General features: G+C 49.6%; 1 protein-coding gene across 5 annotated transcripts in view; it reads left to right on the top strand.

Annotated features, from left to right (window-relative positions):
• Positions 1-656: 656 nt before the first annotated feature.
• The window catches only part of LOC311318034 (catenin delta-1-like), a 30,717-nt gene continuing 12,212 nt past the window's right edge, over positions 657-19,161 (top strand). For 3 of the 5 annotated variants that reach the window (XM_084449216.1, XM_084449217.1, XM_084449215.1), the window contains exons 1-10: positions 657-746; positions 1,729-1,788; positions 9,345-9,481; positions 10,021-10,176; positions 13,551-13,619; positions 13,717-13,836; positions 14,757-15,025; positions 16,477-16,773; positions 16,998-17,238; positions 17,460-17,682. In XM_084449216.1, coding sequence (XP_084305342.1) covers positions 10,030-10,176; positions 13,551-13,619; positions 13,717-13,836; positions 14,757-15,025; positions 16,477-16,773; positions 16,998-17,238; positions 17,460-17,682 — 1,366 coding nt within the window. In that variant the 5' untranslated portion in view covers positions 657-746; positions 1,729-1,788; positions 9,345-9,481; positions 10,021-10,029. The remainder of the gene's footprint in view (positions 747-1,728; positions 1,789-9,344; positions 9,482-10,020; positions 10,177-13,550; positions 13,620-13,716; positions 13,837-14,756; positions 15,026-16,476; positions 16,774-16,997; positions 17,239-17,459; positions 17,683-19,161) is intronic. The other 2 variants (XM_084449218.1, XM_084449219.1) reach the window with 2 other exon arrangements.

Below are 19,161 nucleotides of genomic sequence, written 5' to 3'. Positions count from 1 at the left end.
GATTTCACTCAAATTCAACCAGGTGCTTTGGAGACAAATAAAAAAAGCAGGGGACATCCTTTGTCAAACTAATTCTTCCTGGTGTGAGTATCAATGATAAATGAAAAATGAATGATGAATAACGATACAGCAAGGCCAGTTTTGATAATGGTAATTCAGATGCACTATCAGACACTTAACAGGCACTGTAGCCTACTAACAAAGACATTATGATTCATGCGTGGCATGGGGTACTATGTAGGTGTTCCGTTAAACCAGTATTAGATCATAACATCCTCTGAATGGGACATAAATAGTGATATAGTCTAGTCTACTTTTGGCGTGGAATGACAAACACGTCCAACATTGCTCAACTTCCTACTATTGTTGAGGAAATCAATGGAATGTGGCGAAGGGTCAGTATACACAGGCCTACATTCCTCTTTCCAGGTTAGTCATTACAGTTCATGTGACGGGTATTTGTCAAGAATAAGCTGCGAATAGTCTCATCTACTCTCCAGTTGTGTTTGCAACGTGTTGACTGGTCACTCTCCGCAACTAGTGACACACCTGTAGTAGCGCAAGAATCTTTCTGGGGCAACCGCCGTCTGTCCGTAAATACGGTAAAGTGCTTATTGAGCCCGCCCCGCCATAGTCTCGTCCTGACGCTTTGCTCCCGTCGAGAGACACCAGGCAAGGAGAAGAAAAGAGGGGAAAAGCTAAGAAAAGAAATACGTCGGAAGGCGCAGAGAAGACGAGACATTTAGGTGAGTACGATAGTCCAAAGAAAGGGATATAACGCCGTTTTCCGACTGTTTTTCGTTGTCAGTGGTTGCAAAATTGCGTCGTCGGCAAGGAGTGGTCATCGGACTGGAGCACAGATCAGCACGACTTTGACTCACCATCCGATTCTGAGTGGTTAAAAACGCCCTGGCCTGCATCTGGTCGATTTTGCCTAACGTTACTTTGTACTAGGCCGGTATTATCGTCAGTGTGCTGCCAAATATGAGAAAGCTAGCCTAACCAACTAGCAGAAAAGGTTTGCTAAGTTCAAAAGCAGTGCATTCGTGTAGCTAGCTAAGATAGTCTGCCATTTGTATCGTTACGTTAATCTGGCCTCATACCAAATACACCCCTGGCTAGCTAGCTAGCTGCGGAAGCGAATTAGCGTGGCTATCTAGCTAGCGCGTACAGAGTAGCCAGCTAACCTTACATACACCCCAGTTCAACCTAGTACTAATATTTGAAATTGGGGGTTATTTAATCTGCGCGATAGCCTGTCCAGGTAGGTGGTAACATGCGTTAGTTAGCTAGTGCTAGCTCGACCAGACGCAGTTTGTTGTTTGTGCTGCTAACGTTAGTTAAGTTAGCCCGCGAGCTAACGCTGGTGTGAATGCCTGTGTGGTCTTTTGTTCGAAAGTTAGGTTATCGTGGCCACGATCAATGTATTTATCAACATTATCAATTAATTACCAAAACTCACTGTCTTTTTGACCAGCCAGGGTACCATAATTCTTTTCAGATTTGAGTAACGTTAGGTTAGCTAGCTAGCTAACTGATTGTTTACAGGGGAGATTTCATCGTGGCTAAATGAGAGGAGTTCATTTGGCTTTTTATTAGAAGGAGAAACGGACAAATTCCAGCCATGGCAGTTGCATCATCACCCTAAATTTCCCCACGCTGTCTGGGATGTGAATCACACTGGCCGTGTGAATTAAGTCTTATCATTGTGCTCTGTCTTTGTTTCAGTACATGGTGATTCATCCCATCCGGGTGAGAGCGGGCGTTGTTTAGCTTCACCTGCCAAAGGTAAGGTCAGCTGCTGTTTTTTGAAGTTATATAGATCAAGCCCAGTGTGTTTGACAGGCTGATCCATAGCATGTAACCAGAGAGTATTTTAAACGCTGCGGTGTTTGTCATCCATATATTTAGGTGTGTGTGTTTGTGGTGTGTGTGTGTGTGTGTGTGGGGGGGGGGGTCTTCCCAGTTGAATTCTCCAGGTGTAACTCCCTGTCAGCTAACCTGCTGGGTTGGTCCTGAGTGAACTTGTCTTGGTAGGGTAAAGGCAGGGCTCCGTGTTGTGGGAATATTCCTACCGCCTTCTGCCGTTTGTAACAAGTATGGGAGTTTGTATTGGCGTCTGGCAAACGTGTGTGGTGCAGGTGCGAGTCGGCTCAGTCATCAGTTGGGATTGATATTTGCAGTGGCTCTAATCTCACAGATAGCTTCTGTGATGTAGTGCAGGTGGAGCAGGTGGCCCCCGTGATAAACAGTCCTCTGTGTGTGTGTGTGCGCGTGCATGTGCATGCACGTGTGTGTCTGTACTTAAGTCAGTTTGTATAATACTAATAGTTGTTTCACAAGGTACTGATAGTTAAGTGTGTGCTGCTAGCTTGGTGTGTGCATGCTGTGTCCATTTGAGGTCTGTACTGTAGGTTAATCTCTCTGTGTGAGCAGGGTGGATGTTTGTGTGTGAGAATTAGGGGTGTAAGTGGATTAGCTGTGTAATGCCTCAATCCCATTACCAACCCCACACTGTCAAAGCCACGCTAATGACATTACAATGACTTGTAGCAGGCACCACTGTAAATAAATCAACGACTGGTGTGTGTGTGCGTGAGTGTGTGCGTGCGCGTGTGTGTCGTGGTAGCTATACTGTGCTTCTCTTGATTCCACTCTTGAGGTGGGCACAGAGCCTTGCTTGTGATGCAGGTGCACAGATGGTATAGAAGCGTCACAAAGGCTATAGGGTGTGTGTGTGTGCTTGTATTGTACTTCTGATTGGAGTGAGTCACACTGACTGCAAAATCAGACGGGACATGAGTACCTGGTGTGTTAGTGCTATATCAGGTGTGTGTGTGTGTGTGTGTGTGTGGTGTGTGTGGTGTGTGTGTGTGTGTGTGTGTGTGTGTGTGTGTGTGTGTGAGAGAGATGACTGACCGTAAGGCACTCTAATTTGCCTGTGTTGACATCACAGCTGTGTAATGGGAGCAACCTGCTTTCATTGGCTGTTGCTGTGGTGTCATCTTCAATCTCTGAGGGATGGGGGTGAGTCCAGGTGAAACCGATGTCTCGGAATCAGAAGATCTTCGACCTTTAGTAGACCAGAGGGGGAGAGAGATTTATTCCAGATTGGCCCTTAGCCACTATATTCCCCTATAGGGATGGGAAGGCATTAGCCTACACAGACACCGTAGCGTTGGTGCATTTAAAATGAGCTGAGCCATCGGGATGGAGTCCAGGCAGCAGTAGCAGCAACAAGATGGACCCAGGGAGATGACAGCCGGAGTTAGGAGAGGCCTGTGTAGAGGAGGACGGGTCCACTGTGGTCAACCATTATGGGCCATAATGGTCAACACTAATTATTTAAATGGCCACAGTCCTTAGTGCATTGGCTACTAAGGGGCGGAAAGCACTGGCAAGCTAGCGGGGTCGTGATAACTGGAAACGCAGATGGAGGGCTTGTCAGAGAGAGAGGGAGAGAGCTTACCATAGTGTATGACTGGGAAACTGGTTACTAATGGTTGACTGGGAAACTGGTTACTAATGGTTTTCATAGTGATTGAGCCTACTATTGGTTTTGGTTGGTGTGTGTGTGTGTGTGTGTGTGTGTGTGTGTATGTGTGTGTGTGTGTGTGTGTGTGTGTGTGTGTGTGTGTGTGTCTTGTTGACTAATGAGGAAATGGTTTGTAGCGGTTCACCTTAGTGAGGCGTGTAGCTGTGACCTTACTCATCTCTGACGGAGAATCCATAACATCCCGTCTCGGGAAGGGGAGGGGAGGGGAGAGTTGAATAGGGACCCATGTTTTCATTGTTCAATGAAACCCACAGCTGACTTCCGAAAGGCGTCAAGGCCAAAACCAACAACTGCTTACTGGGAGAGGGGGGGAATGGGGCTGCAAGAGTAAGGAGAATAGGGCTTGACACACACACACACACACACACACAGACACAGACACACACTACACATATAGGGTTGATTGCAATCTTTTTCACACTTGTGCTCACTCACACAAACTTCTCATTGTTCCACCGGCCTCCCAAACTGACAGCTGCAAATTCCCCCCACACTCTGTGGTTGACACACACACACACACACACAAAGGAGTTTATAGAACCCTAAGAATATCATCATCCAACTTTTAAAAAAATAAAGAAAATAAAAAAGATCAGAACTTTTGCTTGTGCTGTTCCCATTTGTCATTACACTATGCCTATTTGTCATTACACTATGCCAGGTGTGTGTGTAAGAGACTGGGTCTGTCTGACCTGACACTTGAGACGCCAGTTTAGCGGGTGTATACAGAACACCGAGAGCTCCACGGGTCTTTGTTTGTCTCCGAAGGACTCTTTTTTTTTTTTTTGTTAAAGAGAGAATGTGTGTGTGTGCCGAAGTGACCGAGGACAATGTGAGGAATGCTAGTTCTGCTTTTATCTTTTATCAACACTTTTTCCCTCCTTATCTCTCTCTCCCTCCCCCTGTCTCTCCTCACCCTTCTTCTCTGTCTGTCTCACTATCTGTCTCTCCTCACCCCTCTTCTCTGTCTGTCTCACTATCTCCCCCCCCCCCTGCTCTCTGACTGTACCAGATTACTGTTCTGCGCTCCTGTCCTGGCTTTGCCCATATAAGGGCATACTTGCTACAGGACAGCAGTTAGTGGTTTGTGCAGGTGGGAAGATGCCTGCGGACCTCTGGCCAGAGAGAGAGAGAGAGAGAGAGAGAGTCTCTCTATGTGTGTGTGTGTGTGTGTGGGGTCAGTCACTTCCTCATGGCTATTGGATCCATGTCCCTTTTCCTGAGCACCTCTGCTTTACTTCCCAGTATATCTGAAAGAGGTCGTCGCTCGCGCAGTCCATCTCCCTCGTCCTCAAAGTCCCTCTCTCCGTCATCCCTTTCCATCCCTTCTACCCCCTTAATCAGCCAAACAAAGGAAAAATAATGAAGCAAGAATTGACAGGATTGGGCCTCTCGTGTGAGAGTCATCAGACAGACAGGAGAAGACAAGGCTGCCTTTCTACACTATGAAGGGAAGTCCGTCCTACCAAATGATGTCATTGCATTCCTGTCTGGCCTTTTACCCTTCTCTCTCTCTCTCTCTCTCTCTCTCTCTCTTTCTCTTTTTCTCTTTCTCTCTCTCTCTCTTTCTTTCTCTCTCTTTCGCTCTCTCTTTCGCTCTCTCTTTCTTTCTCTCTTTCTTTCTCTCTTTCTCTCTCTCTTTCTCTCTCTTTCTCTCTCTTTCTCTCTCTTTCTCTCTTTCTCTCTCTTTCTCTCTCCTCTCTCTATCTCTTTCTCTCCCCTCCTCTCAAATTCACTCTTGCCTCTCACCCCACCTCCACACAAACACACACACACACACACACAGACCTCTTCAGGTGAAACCGTGAGTCACCCCCTCCATATCACAATCCACCTCTGTTCTGCTCTTCACCTTGTTACACCATCATCCGTTAACACCTGGTCAGTCTCTATCTCTCTCTCTCTCTCTCTTTCTCTCTTTCTCTCACACCTGCTGCAAGAATTGTACATGCAGGTCCCTGTTTGTTGCCTAAACCACTGCTCTCACTAGCTGTTCAGAGAGGTTGTGTGTGTGTGTGTGTGTGTGTGTGTGTGTGTGTGTGTGTGTGTGTGTGTGTGTGTGTGTGTGTGTGTGTGTGTGTGTGTGTGTGTGTGTGTGTGTGTGTGTGTGTGTGTGTGTGTGTGTGTGTGTGTGTGTGTGTGTGTGTGTGTGTGTGTGTGTGTGTGTGTGTGTGTCACTAAAAGGCAGTGAGAGATCTGCTCACCTCGTGCCCCTCCCTGGACCAACCGGTTGGACAGGTGGATCCGTCTGAGCTTGTTAACGTCAGTGTGTGTGACACCGCCCTCAATACAATAACCTTTTAACTGGGAACTATCCGGGGCTGGAGATGTCTTTTCTGGAGACACCAGACGGTCTCTGATTTGTTTTTATATAGGCTATATATATGTGTGTGTGTGTATATGCAGGGGTGAAAATTAACTTTTTGGCTCATGGTGAGTCACCTGCCAAGGGGACTGTAGATGAAAAAATCTACCAGCCAAGTACTTTTTTCTTTTTTTTCCAGAAAGCCTTCTGAAATCTAGTCGCCAATTGGAAATTTTACCTGCATTTGGCCGGTGGCAGGTGTTAATTTTCAGCCCTGTGTATATGTAGGGGTGCTCCGATTCCACTAAGCCCTGATCCGATTCCGATTCCTGGGGTCACAATCCGATTCCAGAATCGATTCTCGATTCCAACGATTCTCGATTCCAGAATCAATTCTCAAGGATTTTCTACAATGACAGATTTTAGGATCTACTCAAGTCCGATGTGTGCTTATCAAGTGGAATATAGCAGAATAAAGGGTATAATGTTATGTAGTTTTATATTGCAATAGCACACAAAGGCAAGTCTAAGACAAAAAAAAGTCACATTTATTAATGGCATGCAGAACATGACATTCAGCCTCTCAAGTATAACAGTCATTAAACTCAACATCAAACTTCCAGTATTTCTCAATTCAGTCAGTGACCATGCTGAACTTGAAGAAGAATCGATTCAGGAATCGTGGCATTAAGAATCGCGATCCTTTCAAGAATTGATTCTTTGGAGTATGTGTATATATGCACAGTATTATTATGCGGACGAGTCGACTCAGTCCTTTACCATGCAGGATCCCGTCTTAGAACGGCCGCTGCTAATCTGCAGTTGATGCTTTCCAGCTGTCTCTTATTGGCCATAAGCTCGTCCTAAACTCCAACAAGACAAAATGTATATTGTTTTCAAGGTCTCATGGGACTGATGCCAGTATAGGTATTGACACGACAGAGGAACTCTTCTAAACACCTGGGTAGCAGGCTGTCATTCCACACCCATGTGGAAGACCTCTCCAGGAAGCTAACGGGAGAGATAGGATTCCTCTTCAGAAATAAGTCCTGTTTTTCTACTGTTGGCAAAAAAATGGCTGTGCAATCAACGATTTTATGTCTTTGACTATGGTGATGTTCTGTATATGCATGCCCCTCCCACTTCTCTGAAGCCTCTTGACGCAGTGTATCATAGTGCTGCGTTTTTATGACTGGTGATGGGCCTCTCACCATCACTGTGCTGTGTGTTTTATCACTGGTGATGGGCCTCTCACCATCACTGTGCTGTGTGTTTTATCACTGGTGATGGGCCTCTCACCATCACTGTGCTGTGTGTTTTATCACTGGTGATGGGCCTCTCACCATCACTGTGCCCTAAAGTTAAATGGTAAATGGACTGCACTTAGATAGCGCTTTTCCACCTTAGCGGCACTCAAAGCGCTTTACAATGGCCTTTCATTCACACACACACTCACACACCAATGGCGGTAGCTGCCATGCAAGGTGCTAACCTGCTCATTGGGAGCAATTTGGCGTTAGGTGTCTTGCTCAAGGACACTTCGACATGTGGACAGTTGAAGCTGGGATTCGAACCGCTGACCCTTCGGTCATTGAACGACCCGCTCTACCAACTGAGCTACAGCCGCCCCGTCGTTGGATGGCCGTCCCTCCACATGAAGAGAACAACATTCTGTTTTATTTATTTTCAAGGCGCTGTCTGGCAATCTCCCATTATACATGATATAAAACTCTTGTTTTGAGTTTCAGAGACATGGAGCACCACTAGGTCACAATCTCATGAGGCTGAACGTGCGTCGGTGTCACGCCAGCGCAGGACAGTCGGCCTTGTAGTGTTCTGGAGGGGGAACAAACGGCAGGACTCTCTGAAGTTGGACCAGCGTGTCTCTGGAGAGGGTCAAGGCTAGAATAGAATGTGTGCTCCATGTGGACTGGACATATTTCTTGTAGTCTTGTTTTTATTCTGGGATCTTAAGACTTATGATGTTTTGATTACAAATTGAGGTTGCGCTTAAACAACATAGCTCTTCAAGTTAGTGTTTAGAGTGCTAAAACCAAACTCGTAATATGATTGAAAAAGCTTGCAAACATTGCAATGGTAGCACATCTCAGTTATTCAATCGAGGAGGACAAAATACTCACTTGTCACGTTTATTCTCGGCTCACATCATACAAAGAGACCCCAACGCGTTTCGGAAATCACCCTTCGTCAGAGCGTATGTTACATACTTGTGGTGTTTTGTTGTATCACGTTCCTATTTTGTATGCGTGTTTTTTTTTATTGTAATCAGGGCAGCAGTGGAAAAGAGCTTACTCTCAATTGTCTTCCCTGAATAAATGTTTCAATTCAATGTACAGTATTGGATGTCACTATCGGCCGGCGTTAGTCATTTTTAGTCATGTCCACATCTACAGATATTATTTCATTCCTCACCGAAATGAAGACATTTCCTGAAAGAGAAAATACTTTTCTCTGAGGTGGCTACAGTTGTACCCCCCCCCCCCCCCACACACACACCTTTTATTTAAAAGCAATGTTTTGCCCTTAAATAGCACACATCCACCAATGTGCGCTGGTATCCTCTAGCCTGGCTTCACGACCCTAATCACGTGATCTCACATGCTGTTTCTGTATTGGACAGAGATCACGTGATCGGGGTCCCTGGCTAGTGGACATCGGTGGATATTTGCTATTTAAGTGCAAAAAATGTTTTTATGCAAGACCAGGGCTACTCAGGCTGTTCTGGGGTCAGTAGCTATAGTATACCCACCAGGACCAGGGCTACTCAGGCTGTTCTGGGGCCAGTAGCTATAGTTTACCCACCAGGACCAGGGCTACTCGGGCTGTTCTGGGGTCAGTAGCTATAGTATACCCACCAGGACCAGGGCTACTCAGGCTGTTCTGGGGTCAGTAGCTATAGTATACCCACCAGGACCAGGGCTACTCAGGCTGTTCTGGGGTCAGTAGCTATAGTATACCCACCAGGACCAGGGCTACTCAGGCTGTTCTGGGGTCAGTAGCTATAGTATACCCACCAGGACCAGGGCTACTCAGGCTGTGCTGGGGTCAGTAGCTATAGTATACCCACCAGGACCAGGGCAACTCGGGCTGTTCTGGGGCCAGTAGCTATAGTATACCCACCAGGACCAGGGCTACTCAGGCTGTTCTGCGGTCAGTAGCTGTAGTTTACCAGGGGCTGTGCTGTGCTGGTCTGGCCGTCTTCACAGTCAGACAGGGAGTCTAGTCTGCTTGGCTGGGACAGTGTTTGCACTTCAACACGTCAGCTGACTCAGACTCTCACTCCATCGATCATGTGTGTGTGTGGCGCGTGCACTACTGTCAACACTCACTACAAGCAATAGTGCTTTTTTTTGGCAGTCTAGAATATGCAGCAGATATGCAGCAGATTGTTTATCTTAATAATTGTGCCTCACTTTCTGTCTCCCTCTTTCTCTCTCTCTCTCTCTCTCTCTCTCTATTCAGACGTTTGTTTTGCCCTCTCATTCCCCCTCTTTCTGGGTTTGGTGACCTTCTACCCATGAGCCCCTGCAACTAGAGCTCAACTTCTGACCTCGGCCTGACCTCTCACCTCTTCTCCAAAGCCACGCCCCTCGGTGAAGGTGTGTATCTCTGCTTCTCTGATTACTAGACAGTTGTGTGTGTGTGTGATGCCACTCCCTGTAGCGTCAGTGTGTATGGAGCAGTGAGTATGAAGGCGTGTGTGTAACTCCTCTCTCCCTGTAGTCAGTGTGTATGGAGCTGTGTGTGTGTGTGTAACTCTCTCTCTGTAGTCAGTGTGTATGGAGCAGTGAGTATGAAGGCGCGCGTGTGTGTGTGTAACTCCTCTCTACCTGTAGTCAGTGAGTATGAAGGCGTGTATGTGTGTAACTCCTCTCTCCCTGTAGTCAGTGAGTATGAAGGCGTGTGTGTGTGTAACTCCTCTCTCCCTGTAGTCAGTGTGTAGTCAGTGTGTATCGAGCAGTGTGTGTAACTCCTCTCTCCCTGTAGTCAGTGTGTATCGAGCAGTGTGTGTGTAACTCCTCTCTCCCTGTAGTCAGTGTGTAGTCAGTGTGTATCGAGCAGTGTGTGTGTGTGTAACTCCTCTCCCTGTAGTCAGTGTGTATCGAGCAGTGTGTGTGTAACTCCTCTCTCCCTGTAGTCAGTGTGTATGGAGCAGTGTGAGAGCGCTGCAGCTCTGCTGGAGTCAGTGAGGGAGCAGGAGGTGCAGTTTGAGCAACTGACTCGAGCGCTGGAGGAGGAGAGAAGGAGGGTGGGCCTCCCTAGCCCCCTGTCCCGCCCCCTCCCCCACACACAGGTAACACACCCAACACCCACCTCATCCAAATATCACCCCCCCCCCCCCCCCCAACACACCCAACACCCACCTCATCCAAATATCACCCCCCCCCCCCCCCCCCAACACACCCAACACCCACCTCATCCAAATATCACCCCCCCCTCACAGGTAACCCCCCCATCACACCCAACACCCACCTCATCCAAATATCACCCCCCCCCCCCAACACACCCAACACCCACCTCATCCAAATATCACCCCCCCTCACAGGTAACCCCCCCATCACACCCAACACCCACCTCATCCAAATATTACCCCCCCCTCACAGGTAACGCCCCCCAACACACCCAACACCCACCTCATCCAAATATCACCCCCCCCAACACCCACCTCATCCAAATATCACCCCCCCTCACAGGTAACGCCCCCCAACACACCCAACACCTGCCTCATCCAAATATCACCCCCCCCTCACAGGTAACCCCCCCATCACACCCAACACCCACCTCATCCAAATATCACCCCCCCTCACAGTAACGCCCCCCAACACACCCAACACCCACCTCATCCAAATATCACCCCACCTCATCCAAATATCACCCCCCCTCACAGGTAACGCCCATGTTCCTCACCCTGGCTCCTCTCTGATCCCTAAGCCTCTGTGATTAGAGGCTCGGCCAGTCGTCCTCCTCATCCCTCCTCTCATCCATCCCTCCTCTAATCCATCCCTCCTCTCATCCATCCATCCTCATCCTTTCATCTATTTGATTCATCCAAACCCTCCGCCCCTCTGTTATGACCCCTCTGTTAATCCATCCCTAGCTCCGCCCCCCGCTCTATCCCTTCCTCCACCAGCGCTCATGTGTGTGTGTGCGTGTGTGTGTGTGCGTGCGCCCGCGCGCCCGCATGTGTGTCAGTCATGTTTACATGCTTTTGCAGCTTTAAGATGCCAAACATCATACATCACATACTTACACACACACGCACTCACACACCCCCAGCATATCCTTCCGAGGCCTCACACGCACACACGCACACACACACCCAGCATACCCTTCTGAGGCCTCACACACACACACACACACACCCCCAGCATACCCTTCTGAGGCCTCACACACACACACTCCCAGCATACCCTTCTGAGGCCTCACACACACACACACACACACCCAGCATACCCTTCCGAGGCCTCCAGGTTGGAATTCCAGCTATTCTCTCTTTGTTGCAGCATGTCGGTCTGTCAGGGCTCGACGTCGCGCGCTGTCAGCTGTCATGCACAGAGCGCCATCAACCCTCATCTCACCTCCTCACACCTTCTCACACCTCATCCAACCTCTTCACACCTCCTCGCACCTCCTCAAACCTTATCAAACCTCATCACACCACACCTCCTCAAACCTCCTCAAACCTCCTCACACCTCCTCACACCTCCTCGTACCTCCTCGTACCTCCTCGTACCTCCTCACACCTCCTCACACCTCCTCACACCTCATCACACCTCCTCACACCTCATCACACCTCATCACACCTCCTCAAACCTCATCACACCACACCTCCTCACACCTCCTCACACCTCATCACACCTCCTCAACACAGCTGATGGTTGAGCCGTGGTGGTGGCGGTGTTCAGTCGGTCTCCCTGCTCTGTGTGTAGCTGTGTGTGTGTTGTGTAGCACACAGTCCCGTGTTATGAAATGCGTGGGAACGAGTGAGGGAGCGAGACAGTCTGCATCATCTGATGAGAGAGAGGGGGGGTGGGGGGGTGAGAGTGGTGGAGAGAGAGAGGGGGTGGGGGGGTGAGAGTGGTGGAGAGAGAGAGGGGGAGGGGGGTGAGAGTGGTGGAGAGAGGGGGGGTTGGAGAGGGAGGGGGAGAGTGATGGAGAGTGAGGGGGGGGGGGGATCTTTGTTAATTGCCGGGTCAGGGCTGGCCTGTAGCGCAGCAGCCCCTCGTCCCTCAGTCACCCGGCGTTAAACTCAGTCCCGTGACTGTCTGGGGTGTGTGTGTGTGTGTGTGTGACTGTGTGTGTGACTGTCAGGGGTGTGTGTGTGTGTGTGCGTGACTGTCAAGGCCAGGGCCGTCGGCTGGTCCTGAATGTCAGCTTACACACGTTGCTGGGCTATGGATTTAAACGCTAGCGCAGAATGAAGGAAGGAACGCCCTGACCCCTGACCCCTCGTCTGTGAGCACCGTGGGCGCCCCCTGGTGGACAGCCCAGCTCACCGCTGAGAGGGGGTGGTGTTCTCAGGGTGTCATGTGGTGGCTGAGACCCTCCCTGCATGGGCGTGACAGGAGGCAGTTACAGTAGTGGTCAAGTCGTGTTGGGTCATCTGAGATCCTGGGGGGAGGGGGTGGAGGGGGGGGGGGGGGGGGTTAGGAAAGATGCATTCCTGAAATAACTGCAGTTCTGCACCAGTGACTGACTCTCAGGGAACGTATCATTGGTCAGCTCTGTGTTAGTGTGCTGTTGAGTTATATTAGACTAGAGGGTTTAGTCTGCTCTGTGTTGGTGTGCTGGTGAGTTATATATATCTATATGGTTTAGAGGGTTTGGTCAGCTCTGTGTTAGTGAGTTATATTGGATTAGAGGGTTTGGTCAGCTCTGTGTTAGTGAGTTATATTGGATTAGAGGGTTTGGTCAGCTCTGTGTTAGTGAGTTAAATTGGTTTAGAGGGTTTGGTCAGCTCTGTGTTAGTGAGTTAAATTGGTTTAGAGGGTTTGGTCAGCTCTGTGTTAGTGAGTTATATTGGTTTAGAGGGTTTGGTCAGCTCTGTGTTAGTGAGTTATATTGGTTTAGAGGGTTTGGTCAGCTCTGTGTTAGTGAGTTATATTGGTTTAGAGGGTTTGGTCAGCTCTGTGTTAGTGAGTTATATTGGTTTAGAGGGTTTGGTCAGCTCTGTGTTAGTGAGTTATATTGGTTTAGAGGGTTTGGTCAGCTCTGTGCTGGTGTTATATTGGTTTAGAGGGTTTGGTCAGCTCTGTGTTGGTGAGTTATATTGGTTTAGAGGGTTTGGTCAGCTCTGTGTTAGTGAGTTATATTGGTTTAGAGGGTTTGGTCAGCTCTGTGCTGGTGTTATATTGGTTTAGAGGGTTTGGTCAGCTCTGTGTTAGTGAGTTATATTGGTTTAGAGGGTTTGGTCAGCTCTGTGCTGGTGTTATATTGGTTTAGAGGGTTTGGTCAGCTCTGTGCTGGTGTTATATTGGTTTAGAGGGTTTGGTCAGCTCTGTGCTGGTGTTATATTGGTTTAGAGGGTTTGGTCAGCATAGACCGACACTACAGCTTTACAGGAACTTGATGACAACAAATGACCCTCCTTTACATGCGGCACCTGTTGATAGCACGTGTGTGTGGGTGTGTGTGTGTGTGCTGATGGTGCTCTCCCCCTCCCTTCAGAACGGGCGTTTAGGGGATGCAGACATAGAGCGTCTGAAACTGACTGACGGATTCATCAACGGGGCTCAGGTGAGTGTGTGTGAGGCCCGGTCCGCATCGCAGGGCCCTGGCAAATTCTGAGTGTGCGCGCGAAAGAGTGAGTAACGTGTGTGCGTGTGTGTTACAGTACAGGATGGTGGACCCAGCTCACGGGGCTCTGGATGAGAGCTACACTCCAGAAGACGACTCGCAGGAGGCACACTCAGTCTTCTCAGAGGAAGGGACCACACGACGTACCGACAACGGGGTAGGAACACACTCACTCACTCACTCACTCACTCACTCACTCACTCACTCTCTCTCTCTCTCTCTCTCTGTCTCCTCTCTCTCTCTCCTCTCTCTCTCTCTCTCTCCTCTCCTCTCTCTCTCTCTCTCCACTCTCTCTCTCTCCTCTCTCTCTCTCTCTCTCTCTCTCCACTCTCTCCTCTCTCTCTCTCTCTCTCTCTCTCTCTCTCTCCACTCTCTCTCTCTCTCCACTCTCTCCTCTCTCTCTCTCTCTCTCTCTCTCTCTCTCTCCACTCTCTCCTCTCTCTCTCTCTCTCTCCACTCTCTCTCTCTCTCTCTCTCTCCACTCTCTCTCTCTCTCTCCACTCTCTCTCTCCACTCTCTCTCTCTCTCCACTCTCTCTCCACTCTCTCTCCACTCTCTCTCCACTCTCTCTCCACTCTCTCTCCACTCTCTCTCCACTCTCTCTCCACTCTCTCTCCACTCTCTCTCTCCACTCTCTCTCTCCACTCTCTCTCTCTCTCTCTCTCTCTCCACTCTCTCTCTCCACTCTCTCTCTCCACTCTCTCTCTCCACTCTCTCTCTCCACTCTCTCTCTCCACTCTCTCTCTCCACTCTCTCTCTCCACTCACTCACTCACTCACTCACTCTCTCACACACACACACACACACACACACACACACAGATTTAAGTTCTCGGCACAGACACACACAGACCTCGGAGGCACTCTCACATCTCTCTAGAAACTTCCACAGAAACACCTCTTCCACAGAAGTCTTGCACTCCTAAAAACCACCTTCCCTCCCACGCTGTCAGAAGTCACAATCACACACACGCACATGTCACTATTACAGTAACCTAGGCGTGTTTCAGTATTACTGTTACTGACTCAAACCCGCCCACCTACTGCTGATGACTGACCTTTGACCCCACCCTCACAGATGAAGAAGGCGGTGACCTCACGCACAGCCATGCCCCCTGACGCCATGTCCATTGACGGGGGCGTGTCGGTCTCGGGCATGGGCGGCTACAGCGCCACCCTGGACCGCGCCTACAGGCAGGGGGGCGGAGGCGGGGACTACCCCACGGCCACCGTCCCCAGGAACTACCACTACGGCCCCCCGGGCGGGTACGAGGACTACCGGGCCGGACCCCCCTCCGAGACCTACGCCAGCCTGAGCCGCGGCATGCGCATGGACGACAGATACAGGTGAGGCCCCAGCGGACCAGGCCAGACCAGACCAGACCAGACTAGACTAGGCCAGGCCAGGCTAGACTGAGGCCACAGCGGACCAGGCCAGACTAGACTAGACCAGGTCAGGCCAGACTAGACTAGACTAGACCAGGCTAGACTAGACTAGACCAGGCCAGACTAGACCAGGTCAGGCCAGACTAGACTAGACCAGGCTAGACTAGACTAGACTAGACTAGACTAGACTAGACCAGGCCAGACTAGACCAGGCCAGACTAGACTAGACTAGACTAGACTAGACTAGACTAGACTAGACTAGACTAGACTAGACTAGACTAGACTAGACTAGACTAGACCAGGCCAGACTAGACTAGACTAGACTAGACTAGGCTAGACTAGACTAGACCAGGCTAGACTAGACCAGGCTAGACTAGACTAGACCAGGCCAGACTAGACTAGACTAGACCAGGCCAGACTAGACTAGACCAGGCCAGACTAGACTAGACTAGACCAGGCCAGACTAGACCAGGCCAGGCCAGACTATGAGGCCACAGCGGACCAGGCCAGACTAGACTATGGCTGCGCCCCTAGAAAGTACGTATTTAGCACGCAGTACACATCCAATTGGGACATACCGCTTTGTCATTACGTTGCCCCTTGAAATTTGACCACATCCGTCGCAGTCCATGAAGCGACGTTCGTCTACAGCTGTTGCGACACCCGTGTGACAGAATTTCCTCTGCGCACAGGATTGTGGGTCAGAATAGCCAGAAAAGCCTGCTGGCTTGCATACTGCAAAATACAACCGGATGTAGTAGGACATCCTGGTATTTTTGCCATACTGCATGTGGCATACTATGTATTGGGACATACTACATCCTGTTTTGGCATACTGTATAGTAGGGTAGTATGCGATTCAGAACGCAGCCCATTACCACGCTACGCCAGAGTACACTAGACTAGACCACACTAAATCAAATCAAACTTTATTTGTATAGCGCATTTCATACATAATCAACACAATGCGCTTTCCAGAGACCAATGGGGGGGGGGGGGGGGGGGGGTGCATAGGTCCCACCCCTACATATTCCAGAGGGAAGCAAAAAAAAAACAGTTTCACCCGGGGGCCAGAAAAGTGAGCTGTAAAAATTCTTCCCTGACCTCTCTCAACAAGCAAGCAAGCTCCTGGACTGTGTTTGTCTAACAGCTAAGAAAATTTACAGAGCAGTAAATATGGGCTACTTCATAAGAGACATGACTATCAGTAGAGTGCACACTAGACTGGACTGGTTCACACTAGACTGGACTGGTTCACACTAGACTGGACTGGTTCACACTAGACTGGAATAGACTAAAGCCTGAGCACATCTCTGACCTGACCGAAGCGTTGTTAGTCAAAAGAGACATTTTGAAGTGGAAAAGGCCGTCCTGGTGGAGCGGTCGTCCTGTACTCATGTCTCTCCCTCCAGGCCGGTGGACGGCTACAGGACCCTGGACTCGGGGTACCGGGCCCCTAGCCGGCAGCAGCTGGACCCCTACTCCGCCCAGCCCCAGGTAGGGCGTGGGGGGCGGGGCATGGGCAGCGCCCTGGAGCTGGGCGGCGTGCGCTACCCGCACGGCCACTACGGCATGGAGGACGACCAGCGTAGCCTGGGGTACGACGACATGGACTACAGCATGGGGCCTCCGCCCATGCACCCCGGGTACGGCACCATGCCGAGGCTCGGGGGCCCGGGGCCCGGCGCACTGGACCGACGCAGGCTCAGGTTGGCGCGCGCGGCCTACACACACACACACACTAGTGAGCATGCACGCGTGTACACAGAGCATTAAGTATACACGACCTTCCCGCACTCAAACCACTCACCAACCACACACACACACACACACACACAACCACCGCATTCACACACACAACTCAAACCCAGGTCTTCATAAACCATGCCAAGCGCACACAACTGACCTGGTGCCCCCCCCCCCCCCCCCCCAGGAGCTGTGAGGACACGCTCGACGGAGACATGGGAGGAGTCGACCCCTATGCCTGGGCCGTCCCCATGGCGATGGAGCGGGGCAGCATGGCCTCGCTGGACAGCACCCTGCGGAAAGCCCCGCCCACTTCCTGGAGACAGCCGGAGCTTCCCGAGGTCATCGCCATGCTCAACTACCGCCTGGACCCGGTCAAGACCAACGCCGCCGCCTTCCTGCAGCACCTCACCTTCAAGAACGACAAGGTGTCACACGCACGCACATACACACACACATACACACACACACACACGCATACACATACACACGCACATACGCACATACACACACGCATGCATACACGCACACACACACACACACATGCACACAGAGTCACAGACAGACTGACGCACACAATCACTGTTTTACACGGTACATACGCACAGGTGTGTGATGTTGTAATCTGACTGTGTGTGTGTGTGTGCAGGTGAAGTCGGAGGTGCGACGTCTGAAGGGTATCCCTGCGCTGGTGTCTCTGCTGGACCACCCCAAGAAGGAGGTGCACCACTCGGCCTGCGGAGCGCTGAAGAACATCTCCTACGGCCGGGACCACGACAACAAGATCGCCATCAAGAACTGTGACGGAGTCCCGGCCCTGGTCAGGCTGCTGAGGAAGACCAGGGACCAGGACCTCACCGAGACCATCACAGGTACCAAATACCTGACTACATGGTATTAATATCACCACTGTACTGACTACATGGTATTAATATCACCACTGTACTCTGACTATATGGTATTAATATCACCACTGTACTCTGACTATATGGTATTAATATCACCACTGCACTCTGACTACATGGTATTAATATCACCACTGTACTATGACTACATGGTATTAATATCACCACTGTACTCTGACTACATGGTATTAATAACACCACTGCACTCTGACTACATGGTATTAATATCACCACTGCACTCTGACTACATGGTATTAATATCACCACTGCACTCTGACTACATGGTATTAATATCACCACTGTACTCTGACTACATGGTATTAATAACACCACTGTACTCTGACTACATGGTATTAATATCACCACTGTACTCTGACTACATGGTATTAATATCACCACTGTACTCTGACTACATTACATTTACATTACATTAGTCATTTAGCAGACGCTTTTATCCAAAGCGACTAACAATAATTGCATTTAACGTAGGAAGAGCCAATGTACTACTACTTGCCAGAACTCACAAGTGCATCTTCTCTCTAAAACAAGTGACTAAGAGCATAATCTAGTGCTGAAGGCAAAGTGCAAGAATAGCAATCTAAAATACAGTGCAATATAATATAATACAATAAGTGCTTAGGAGGGAGGATTGTTGTCGTATTTCTTGAAGAGTTGAGTTTTGAGCCTGCGACGGAAGATGGGCAGCGACTCTGCTGTCATGACATCAGTGGGCAGTTCATTCCACCACTGCGGGGCCAGGACAGAGAAGAGCCGTGACCGTGTCGATCGACCGCAGGGGCCTCGGAGTGACGGGGCAACCAGTCGCCCCGAGGTAGCAGAGTGTAGCGGTAGGGTTTGACCATGGCCTGGAGGTAGGAGGGGGCTACATGGTATTAATATCACCACTGTACTCTTGACTACATGGTATTACAATAGAACCTCAGAGATCCCAACTTGAGAGAGATCTGAAAAGTCCGGTCCACCGAACAGGTGTCAAAACGGGAAGGATCCGTACTGTGTCACTAACGTGACAAAATGACTTGCACAAGAGCAAGTACAGTTGGTTATTTCACTGCCATTTCAATGCCTTTCTGATTGTTATAGCAGGTATTTATTGATTAATTCTGAGTGAAATAAATATTCTATTTTGGAAATATGAGTAGTATTTGGACTTCACATTGACCCCTTTTAGACTGCATTTTGAACGATCAGATTCAAAGTGGACAGCGCCACCAAAACGTTTTGTGAAGCGTTTCCTCAAACCACTTGCCGAGGTGGTCTGGGGTGCATTTGACCATATCTATAGTAGTCTAAACGCTAATGTGTCCCCGACAAAGACGTAACAGGAAAACACGTCATCAATGCAGGATAATTTTTCTAGTTTTTCGCCATATCCTGCACTCACAAGTCGCAAATTACTTTTTTTACGTCCTATCAATCACAGCT

Source organism: Borostomias antarcticus (genome assembly GCF_949987555.1).
Source record: "Borostomias antarcticus genome assembly, chromosome: 14".
Classification (NCBI taxonomy): domain Eukaryota; kingdom Metazoa; phylum Chordata; class Actinopteri; order Stomiiformes; family Stomiidae; genus Borostomias; species Borostomias antarcticus.
This window is presented reverse-complemented; position numbering and strand designations above follow the sequence as displayed.